Genomic DNA, 11,448 nt, shown 5'->3' on the forward strand with positions numbered 1-11,448 from the left:
GCCGCGGGAAAATCCAATTTTTTTTTTCACCCTCACTCCTAAATAAAACTTCCATAAAAAATTCAATAGAGATGCTTTGGATAAATAAAATTCATCTTATTCTTCTTATTACTAATTATCAAGAATTTGAATCAAAAACAGATGGATTTAATAGAAAAGCATTTTCAATAGAAAATGCTTATTTCTTAAACTTAATTAATGAATTTGTTGGAAAATCAAGATCAAGTTTAAATTTTAAGGAACTTCCCTTATTTCCAGATCACAAAGAAGAAAAAATGTATTTAGAAAATCGAATAAAAATTTTAAAATTTTTATTTCATACAGTTATAGCGAATCCAAAAAATAAAACAATTATAAAAAATTCTACTGGAATAAAAGAAATAAGTAAACAAGTTCCTCGATGGTCATACAAATTAATTGACGATTTGGAACAACAAGAGGGAGAAAATGAAGAAAACATGTCGGAAGATTATGAAATTCGTTCACGAAAAGCCAAACGGGTAGTGATTTTTACTGATAATAAAAAAAATACAGATACTTATAATAATACCAAAGATACAACGAATTCTGATCAAATAGAAGAAGTGACTTTGATACGTTATTCACAACAATCGGATTTTCGCCGAGACATAATAAAAGGATCCGTGCGCGCACAAAGACGCAAAATAGCTATTTGGGAACTGTTTCAAGCAAATGTGCATTCTCCTCTTTTTTTGGACAGAATAGACAAATCTCTTTTTTTTTCTTTTGATATTTCCGAACTGATAAAAACAATGTTTATAAATTGATGTATAAAAACGCAGAATTCACAATTTCAAATACAAAGAAAAAAACAAAAGAAAGTAAGAAAAAAGAAGAGGACAAAAGAGAAGACAACAAAAGAGAGGAAAAAGCTCGGATAGAAATAGCCGAAGCCTGGGATAGCATTCTTTTTGCTCAAATAATAAGAAGTTGTGTTTTAGTAACCCAATCAATTCTTAGAAAATATATTATATTACCTTCATTAATAATAACTAAAAATATCATTCGTATACTTTTTTTTCAAACTCCCGAATGGTCCGAGGATTTAAAAGATTGGAGTAGAGAAATGCATGTTAAATGCACCTATAATGGAGTTCAATTATCAGAAAAAGAATTTCCGAAAAACTGGTTAATAGACGGGATTCAAATAAAGATCCTATTTCCTTTTCGTCTAAAACCTTGGTACAAATCTAAGTTAAAATTCTCTCATAAAGATCAAACGAAAATGAAAAAAAAAGTACAAAAAAATGATTTTTTTTTTTTAACAGTTTTGGGAATGGAAGCTGAACTTCCTTTTGGTTCTCCCCGAAAACGGCTTTCACTTTTTGAACCCATCTTTAAAAAACTAGAAAAAAAAATTAGAAAAATGCAAAAAAATGGTTTTCGAGTTATAACAATTTTAGAAGAAAGAAGAAAATTTTTTCTAAATTTCTTAAAAGAAAAAAAAAACTGGATCATCAAAAACATTTTTTTTCGAAAAGAAATAATAAACAACCTTTCAAAATCAAAAAGAAATCCAATTCTATTATCTGGATTTAGAGAAGTATATGAATTGAATGAACCTAAAAAAGAAAAAGATTCGATAATCAATAACAATAATGAGACGATTAAAAAATTATCCATCCCAATTCGATCTATGACTTGGACAAATTATTCACTGACAGAAAAAAAAATGAAAGATCTTTCTGCTAGAAGAAAGATAATCATAAATCAAATAGAAAAAATTACAAAAGAAAAGGAAAAAAAAATGAGAACCCCGGAAATAAATATTAGTCCTAACAAAAACAAAATAAGTTATAATGCTAAAAAATTAAAATCATCAAAAAATATTTCGCAGATAGTAAAAAGAAGAAATGTTCGATTAGCGCGTAAATTCCATTTTTTTATAAAAATTTTGATTGAAAAGATATACATAGATATCTTTTTAGGTATCATTAATATTCCAAGGATCAATGCACAGCTTTTTCTTAAATCAACAAAAAAAATTATTACTAAATACATTTACAATAATGAAGAAAATCAGAAAAAAATTGATAAAACAAATCAAAATACAATTCACTTTATTTCGATTATAAAAAAGTCACGTAATAGTAATAATAGTAATGTTGTTGTTATTAATAAAAATTCAAAGATTTTTTGTGACATATCCTCCTTGTCACAAGCTTATGTATTTTACAAATTATCACAAATCAAAATTATTAACTTATATAAGTTAAAATCTATCTTTGAATATCATAGCCTTTTTCTGAAGAATGAAATAAAGGATTTTTTTATAGCCCAAGGGCTATTTAATTCAGAATTAAAAAATAAAAATTTTAGAAATTCTGTAATGAATCAATGGAAAAATTGGTTAAGGAGTCATTATCAATATAAATACGATCTATCTCAGATTAGATGGTCTAGATTAACACCACAAAAATGGCGAAATATAATCAATCAACATCAACACCATATGGTTCAAAATAAAAAATTAAACAAATGGAATTTATATGAAAAGACTGATTACTTCATTACACACAAAAAATTATGATTTTGAGACAGATTCATTACCAAATCAAAAAGATAATTTTAAAAAACACTATAAATATAATCTTTTATCATATAAATCTATTAATTATGAAAATAAGAAGGACTCATATATTTATGGATCACCATTACAAGTAAATAATAAACAAGAGATTTCTTATAATTACAACACAAAAAAAAGCAAATTATTTGAAATGATTGAAGATATTTCAATCAATAATTATCTAGCGGAAGATGATATTTTTTTTATGGAGAATAGCGCGGTTAGATAATATTTTGATTTGAGAATTCTCAATTTTTGTCTTAGAAAGAAGGTTGATATTGAGTCCTGGATCGATACCGGAAGCAAAGATAAAAAAAATACTAAGACTAGGACTAATAAGTATCAAATAATTGATAAAATTGATAAGAAAAATCTTTTTTTTCTTACAATTCACCAAGATGTAGTAGTTATTTCATCCTATCAAAATGGTTTTTTTTTTGATTGGATGGGAATGATTGAAGAAATAAAAATTGTCTTATATCCAATTTTGAACTTTGGTTCTTTCTGAAAATTTGTAATACTTTAAAACAAATATAAGATAAAACCATGGGCGATACCCATCCAATTTCTTTCTTTTCAATTTTCATAGAAATGAAAATGTTAGTAAAAATAATAAAATTAACTGGAAGAAAAATAGCGATCTTTTATATCTATATCATCGAATGAAAAAAATTATTGAATTAGAGAATCAAAATCACGAAGAAAAAGAATCCAAGACCAAGGACTTTGGGTCAGTTTTCGCAAATCAAGAAAAAGATATTGAAGAAGATTATATAGAATTAGATATGAAAAAACATAGAAATAAAAAGCAAAACAAAAGTCATATGGAAGTAGAACTTGATTTCTTCCTAAAACGGTATTTATGTTTTCAATTAAGATGGAATGGTTCTTTAAATCACAAAATAATCAATAATATCAAAGTATATTGTCTCCTGCTTAGACTGACAAATCCACGAGAAATTATTATATCTTCTATTCAAAGGCAAGAAATAAGTTTGAATATTCTGATGGTTCAGAAGGATTTAACTCTTACGGAATTAATGAAAAAGGGAATATTGATTATCGAACCTGTTCGTCTGTCGGTAAAAAATGATGGACAATTTATTTTGTATCAAATGGTAGGTATCCTATTAGTTCATAAGAACAAACAACAAATTAATCAAAAATACAGAGAAAATTTTTATGTTGATAAAAAGAATTTTACAGAATCTATTGAAAGACATCAAAGTATAATTGGAAATAGAAACAAAAATGATTATGATTTACTTGTTCCTGAAAATATTTTATCCCCTAAACGTCGTAGAGAATTAAGAATTCTTTTCAATTTAAAAAATCAAAATGATATTCATATAAATACAGAAATTTTCAATGGTAATAACATAAAAATTGTAGTCCCATTTTAGATAAAAGAAACCCTTGTGAGAGAGATAAACAGAAACTAATTAAATTACAATTTTTTCTTTGGCCCAATTTTCGATTAGAAGATTTAGCTTGTATGAATCGTTATTGGTTCGATACTAATAATGCTAGTCGGTTCAGTATGGTAAGAATATATATATATCCGCGGTTGAAATTTTGATAAGGGTGCATTTTTCATATATCCCATAGCATATCTGATTTAGTATATGAAAACAAGGAGATGGGTACGTCATTCTTTTTCTTTTCCACTCCATATTCCATTCTGATACATGGAATTCAATTATGTATCAATTAGATCTAGAAACGAATCAATGGAATTTTTTTCTTTTCATATTAAGTAGAATTTTTTTCTCTTTTGTAAGCGAAGAAATATACCATCCTTTTGTATCTATAACAGAATAAAAAAAAAATTGGATTGATTAATGATAAATTGTATTTAAAAAAATTTTGAATTACTAACAAAGTAAAGATTTTTGTTTATACCAAATTAAAATGAACTGACATTATTTTATTTAATAAATTTTTTATTATTACTGATCAATAAAAAAATATTTTAAACTTAATTAATAATTAATAATTAAAAAGGGAAGTGCTTGTTTTATGGTAAAAAATTCATTCATTTCAGTTATTTCACAAGAAGAAAAAGACGAAAACAAGGGATCTGTTGAATTTCAAATAGTAAGTTTCACTAATAAGATACGAAGACTTACTTCACATTTGGAATTGCATAGAAAAGACTATTTATCTCAGAGAGGTTTGCGAAAAATTCTAGGAAAACGACAACGACTCCTGTCTTATTTAGCAAAGAAAAATAGAGTACGTTATAAAGAATTAATTATCCTGTTGGATATTCGGGAATCAAAAACTCGTTAATTTTAAGAGTTTTTTTGAATTATTTGATTTATTAGATCTTGAGATGAACTTATTTTTGTTTTCAGTAATTCATGGACGAATGGATCAAGGAAACCCTATGAATGTACCAGCTACACGAAAAGACCTTATGATAGTTAATATGGGTCCCCACCACCCATCAATGCATGGTGTTCTTCGCCTCATCGTTACTCTAGACGGGGAAGATGTTATTGACTGTGAACCAATATTAGGTTATTTACACAGAGGAATGGAAAAAATTGCGGAAAATCGAACAATTATACAATATTTGCCCTATGTAACACGTTGGGATTATTTGGCTACTATGTTCACAGAAGCAATAACAGTAAATGGTCCAGAACTGTTAGGAAATATTCAAGTGCCTAAAAGAGCTGGCTATATCAGAATAATTATGTTGGAATTGAGTCGTATAGCTTCTCATTTGTTATGGCTTGGTCCCTTTATGGCAGATATAGGTGCACAGACTCCTTTCTTCTATATTTTTAGAGAAAGAGAGTTAGTATATGATTTATTCGAAGCTGCCACTGGTATGAGAATGATGCATAATTTTTTTCGTATCGGGGGAGTAGCGTCTGATCTACCTCATGGTTGGATAGATAAATGTTTGGATTTTTGCGATTATTTTTTAACAGGAGTTACTGAATATCAAAAACTTATTACGCGAAATCCTATTTTTTTAGAACGAGTTGAGGGAGTAGGTATTGTTGGTACAGAGGAAGCAAAATATTGGGGTTTATCGGGACCTATGCTACGAGCTTCCGGAGTACAATGTGATCTTCGTAAAGTTGATCATTATGAGTGTTACGACGAATTTGATTGGGAAATCCAGTGGCAAAAAGAAGGAGATTCCTTAGCTCGTTATTTAGTCCGAATTGGTGAAATGATGGAATCTATAAAAATTATTCAACAGGCTCTGGAAGGAATTCCGGGGGGGCCCTATGAGAATTTAGAAATCCGACGTTTTGATAGAGAAAGGGATTCGGAATGGAACGATTTCGAATATCGATTCATTAGTAAAAACTTCTCCTACTTTTGAATTACTGAAACAAGAACTTTATGTGAGAGTCGAAGCCCCAAAAGGAGAATTGGGAAAATTTCTTATAGGAGATCAGAGCGGTTTTAAGTTGAGATTTAAAATACGTACGCCGGGTTTTATCAATTTGCAAATTCTTCCTGAATTAGTTTAAAGAATGCAATTGGCTGATATTATGACAATTCTAGGTTGTATAGATATCATTATGGGAGAAGTTGATCGTTGAAATGATAATTGATACTACAGATATACAAGCTATCAATTCTGTTTCTAGATTAGAATCCTTAAACGAGGTCTATGGAATTATATGGGTGTTTGTCCCGATTTTTATTCTTGTATTGGGAATCACGATAGGCATACTAGTAATTGTATGGTTAGAAAGAGAAATATCTGCAGGGATACAACAACGTATTGGACATGAATATGCCGGTCCTTTAGGAGTTCTTCAAGCTCTAGCGGATGGGACAAAACTACTTTTCAAAGAGAATCTTTTTCCATCTAGGGGGGATATTCGTTTATTCAGTATCGGACCATCCATAGCAGTCATATCAACTCTATTAAGCTATTCGGTAATTCCTTTTGGCTATCACCTTGTTTTAACTGATCTAAATATTGGTGTTTTTTTATGGATTGCCATTTCAAGTATTGCTCCCATCGGACTTCTTATGTCAGGATATGGATCAAATAATAAATATTCCTTTTTGGGTGGTTTACGAGCTGCTGCTCAATCGATTAGTTATGAAATACCATTAACTCTTTGTGTGTTATCCATATCTCTACGTGTGATTTGTTGAAATATAAACTTTTCCCTATTCCTTTCTTTTTATCTTTTTAGGAAGAAGGCGAAATTAATTGAATAGATATCTTCATTTTTTATTCATCGTTTGGGTTGATGAACTAAATTGGATAGTTATATGAGTGAAAGAAAACAACTTCTACATTTGCAGTAAAAAAATTGAGACTCATTTCCTATGTACAAGAGTAAAACAGAAATAAACATAAGAAAAGAAGAATGTTTGCCCCAAGATTGGTTGATTAGTCATCCTGGCTTGAAGCGGGCCCAAAATATCAACCTTATTGAGTTTTCACTATCATTTATATGTATTACCATAATGCTAACAGGTGATTAAGCAAAAATGAGTGGATGGTTAGGAACACCAAGATACACAAAGGATTAGTAAGAGAGATTAAAAAAATTATCTAAAAAGATATTTCGGTATAATATAAAAAAGTATATTAATTGGGGCTTTAACTTGGTAGAAATGATTAGGCAGTACTCCCCATGATTCCGATCCAGAGTATGCTCCTACCCACCGATTAAAGAAATAACTATCAGGAACGAAATAATCCTTTCCTTTTTTTTAATCCCCTTTTCTCTTTTTTTTTTTTCAGAAAGAAGAATAGGAACGAAAAAAAAAAAAAGAATCTAATTACAATAGAAAAAAAAAATCAATCCTTTTTGTTCTTTTTTTATCGATATTCATAGAGATGGAATTCGTGTCATAATTCTGAATATCTAACTTTTTCGTAATCGAAAACGATAGAAAATATCTATTGGTATTTTTACAAAGAATATTTTACTTTTTACAAAGAGTATTTTATTGAAGGATTTAAGTTATTACTCAAGAAAGAAAAATTTAAATTATTAAAGGATGAGATCAATTCAGAAGTATTTTTTTAGTATTATAACAGATAGAATTTCATTGCTCGAATTTTGGAACGTCGATAGATTTTATTTTGATCCTATCTATTCTACAAATATATCAAAATAAATAATCTGATCTGATCCTTAAATTTATTTATGGCCTTCGAGGAGCCGTATGAGGTGAGAATTTCATGTACGGTTCTGTAATAGCGATGGGAACAGTGATGTTATCACCGACTATGATTATCTAATAGTTCAAGTACAGTTGATATAGTTGAGGCACAATCAAAATCTGGTTTTTGGGGGTGGAATTTGTGGCGTCAACCTATAGGATTTATCATTTTTTTTATTTCTTCTCTAGCAGAATGTGAGAGATTGCCTTTGATTTACCAGAAGCAGAAGAAGAATTAGTAGCAGGTTATCAAACCGAATATTCGGGCATCAAATTTGGTTTATTTTATATTGCTTCCTATCTAAACTTATTAGTTTCTTCATTATTTGTAACAGTTCTTTACTTGGGCGGTTGGAATATCTCTATTCCGTATATATTCGTTCCTGAGCTTTTAGAAATAAAAAAAATAGGCGGAGTCTTTGGAACAACAATTGGTATCTTTATTACATTGGTTAAAACTTATTTGTTCTTGTTCATTCCTATCACAACAAGATGGACTTTACCTAGACTAAGAATGGACCAACTTTTAAATCTTTGATGGAAATTTCTTTTACCTATTTCTCTCGGTAATCTATTATTAACAACCTCTTTCCAACTTCTTTCACTATAAAAGAATATTTTTCTATATTCCTAACTTGTCTTCAAACAAGAGAAAAAAACAAACATAAAATTATTCATAAATATTTACGATATGTTTCCCATGGTAACTGGGTTCATGAATTATGGGCAACAAACCATACGAGCTGCAAGGTACATTGGTCAAGGTTTTATGATTACCTTATCTCATGCAAATCGTTTACCTGTAACTATTCAATATCCTTATGAAAAATTAATCACATCGGAGCGTTTCCGCGGTCGAATTCATTTTGAATTTGATAAATGCATTGCTTGTGAAGTATGTGTTCGTGTATGTCCTATAGATCTACCTGTTGTTGATTGGAAATTGGAAACTGACATTCGAAAGAAACGGTTGCTTAATTACAGTATTGATTTCGGAATCTGTATATTTTGTGGCAACTGTGTTGAGTATTGTCCGACAAATTGTTTATCGATGACTGAAGAATATGAGCTTTCTACTTATGATCGTCACGAATTGAATTATAATCAAATTGCTTTAGGTCGTTTACCAATGTCAGTAGTTGACGATTATACAATTCGAACAATTTTGAATTCAACTCAAAAAAAAATAGGTAAACCACTTTGATTGATTAAAAAGTACAATTATTAAACTCAAATTCTGTTTTGATCTAAAAGGATGAAAGGATGAAATGGGTTTTCTTTTATTTTTCTTGGTCAATAACTACAAAAATTACAAATTCCAACTATTGATTTGATTGATTGATGATAATTGCGTCGCGACTTAATTTGGATTGAAAATCTATTAATATATCTTTAATTCTATCCATAATTATTTCTAAAAAAAAAATTTAGAATGCCTTTTTGAGAAAGGATGAGATTAGTAGAATAGCTGTACATATAGTAATTAATTTACACTCCTTAGGGTTTAATTCAATTAAGAACTTATTATATAAAATTTTTCCTGGTCGGGTCTATAAGGTCATGAAAAAACATTTCAATTTTTTTTTTTATTTCTTATTTTACTTGCAATGGATTTGCCTGACTAATTCATGATTTTCTTTTAGTCTTTCTAGGATTAGGTCTTATATTAGGAGGTCTAGGAGTGGTATTACTTACCAACCCAATTTATTCTGCCTTTTCGTTGGGATTGGTTCTTGTTTGTATATCTTTATTCTATATTTTATCAAACTCTCATTTTGTAGCTGCCGCACAGCTCCTTATTTATGTGGGAGCTATAAATGTTTTAATTATATTTGCCGTGATGTTCATGAATGGTTCAGAATATTACAAAGATTTTAATCTTTGGACTGTTGGAAGCGGGGTTACTGATTTTGTTTGTACAAGTATTTTTGTTTCACTAATTACTATTCTTCCAGATACGTCATGGTATGGAATTATTTGGACTACAAGAACAAATCAGATTATAGAACAAGATTTGATAAGTAATGGTCAACAAATTGGAATTCATTTATCAACAGATTTTTTTCTTCCATTTGAATTCATTTCAATAATTCTTTTAGTTGCTTTGATAGGTGCGATTGCTGTGGCTCGTCAGTAAAAAATCTTTAGAATTAGTAATCGCAATCCAAATTAAACTTTGGTCTATGTTATCACATCTATTTTCCTTCAATTCTATTTAAAGATTTTTTATGTATAAATTCTTTTATTTGATCTATTATCCAAATATTTCTTTGATTTGTATTTGGGATATTCTTATTTTAGCCAATCCAATCTGTTGATGTTGAATTGTTGTTTATATTGAAATAAATCGAAATTGATAAGGAGTTGGTCAATGATGCTCGAACATGTACTTGTTTTGAGTGCCTATTTATTTTCTATTGGTATCTATGGATTGATCACGAGTCGAAATATGGTTAGAGCCCTTATGTGCCTTGAACTTATACTGAATGCAGTTAATCTAAATTTCGTAACATTTTCTGATTTTTTTGATAGCCGCCAATTAAAAGGAAATATTTTTTCCATTTTTGTTATAGCTATCGCAGCCGCTGAAGCAGCTATTGGACCAGCTATTGTTTCATCAATTTATCGTAATAGAAAATCAACCCGTATCAATCAATCGAATTTGTTGAATAAGTAGTATTAATCATATAGAATATAATTTTCATGTTCATTAATTCAAGTTGGCATATAAGATACGTAACTTATCTGATCATGTTTGCGAAAACGTAAAAAATTAAAGTATCTTGGTTTTTTCTCATGAGTCGATCCAGAATTGAATAGAAAATTTCTGGTAAATCATTGATTCGTCTGGTGTCTAAATATATGATGATTCATTTAGAAATTTACTAGATTGAAACTTTATGACGTTAAAAAAATTAGAAATCTAATGTCACATTCAGTAAAGATTTATGATACATGTATAGGGTGTACTCAATGTGTCCGAGCCTGCCCCACAGATGTATTAGAAATGATACCTTGGGATGGATGTAAATCCAAGCAAATTGCTTCTGCTCCAAGAACAGAGGACTGTGTCGGTTGTAAGAGATGTGAATCCGCCTGTCCAACGGATTTCTTGAGTGTTCGAGTTTATTTATGGCATGAAACAACTCGAAGCATGGGTCTAGCTTATTGATACTTTCTAGAAAACCCCACTTGAATACATTTGATTTTTTATTTACCGACACAAACCCGTACTCGAAAAAAAAAATAAAAAAAAAAAAAATATTATGTTTTCGAGCACGGGTTTTTCTAGTCCAAGTGTATCTTGTCTTTACCATGAATTCTTTTCCTTGGTTAACAATATTTGTAGTTTTACCGATATCCGCGGGTTCCTTAATTTTCCTTTTCCCTCATAGAGGAAATAAAGTAATTAAGTGGTATACTATATTTATATGTGCCTTTGAACTCCTTTTAATGAATTATGTGTTCTCTTATTATTTCCAATTGGACGATCCATTAATCCAATTAACAGAAGATTATAAATGGATCCAATTTTTTGATTTTTACTGGAGATTGGGAATCGATGGATTTTCTTTAGGACCTATTTTACTGACAGGATTTATCACTACTTTAGCTACTTTAGCGGCTCGGCCAATTACTCGGGATTCTCGATTATTCCATTTTCTGATGTTAGCAATGTATAGTGGTCAAATAGGATT

At 29.4% G+C, this 11,448-nt stretch overlaps 2 protein-coding genes and 1 pseudogene across 2 annotated transcripts; all 3 read left to right on the top strand.

Moving 5' to 3' along the window:
- The window catches only part of LOC131177040 (protein TIC 214-like), a 3,660-nt pseudogene extending 1,755 nt beyond the window's left edge, over positions 1–1,905 (top strand).
- Positions 1,906–4,030: 2,125 nt separating this feature from the next.
- LOC110669895 (uncharacterized) lies at positions 4,031–9,220 on the top strand. Its single transcript, XM_058142039.1, is given in 6 exon segments — positions 4,031–5,914; positions 5,916–6,121; positions 6,180–6,715; positions 7,801–7,957; positions 7,960–8,316; positions 8,401–9,220. Coding segments are annotated over 6 exon segments (2,799 nt in total). The 5' UTR covers positions 4,031–4,925; the 3' UTR covers positions 8,955–9,220.
- A 154-nt stretch (positions 9,221–9,374) lies between these two features.
- LOC131177031 (NAD(P)H-quinone oxidoreductase subunit 6, chloroplastic) lies at positions 9,375–10,328 on the top strand (the record flags this gene model as incomplete). Its single annotated transcript, XM_058142033.1, has 1 exon — positions 9,375–10,328. A coding segment is annotated over one exon (513 nt), but the record flags the coding sequence as incomplete, so codon positions are not given.
- Between the last annotated feature and the right edge of the window lie 1,120 nt (positions 10,329–11,448).

The sequence above is a fragment of the Hevea brasiliensis genome, unplaced genomic scaffold (assembly GCF_030052815.1).
Source record: "Hevea brasiliensis isolate MT/VB/25A 57/8 unplaced genomic scaffold, ASM3005281v1 Scaf310, whole genome shotgun sequence".
NCBI classification, from domain to species: Eukaryota; Viridiplantae; Streptophyta; class Magnoliopsida; order Malpighiales; family Euphorbiaceae; genus Hevea; species Hevea brasiliensis.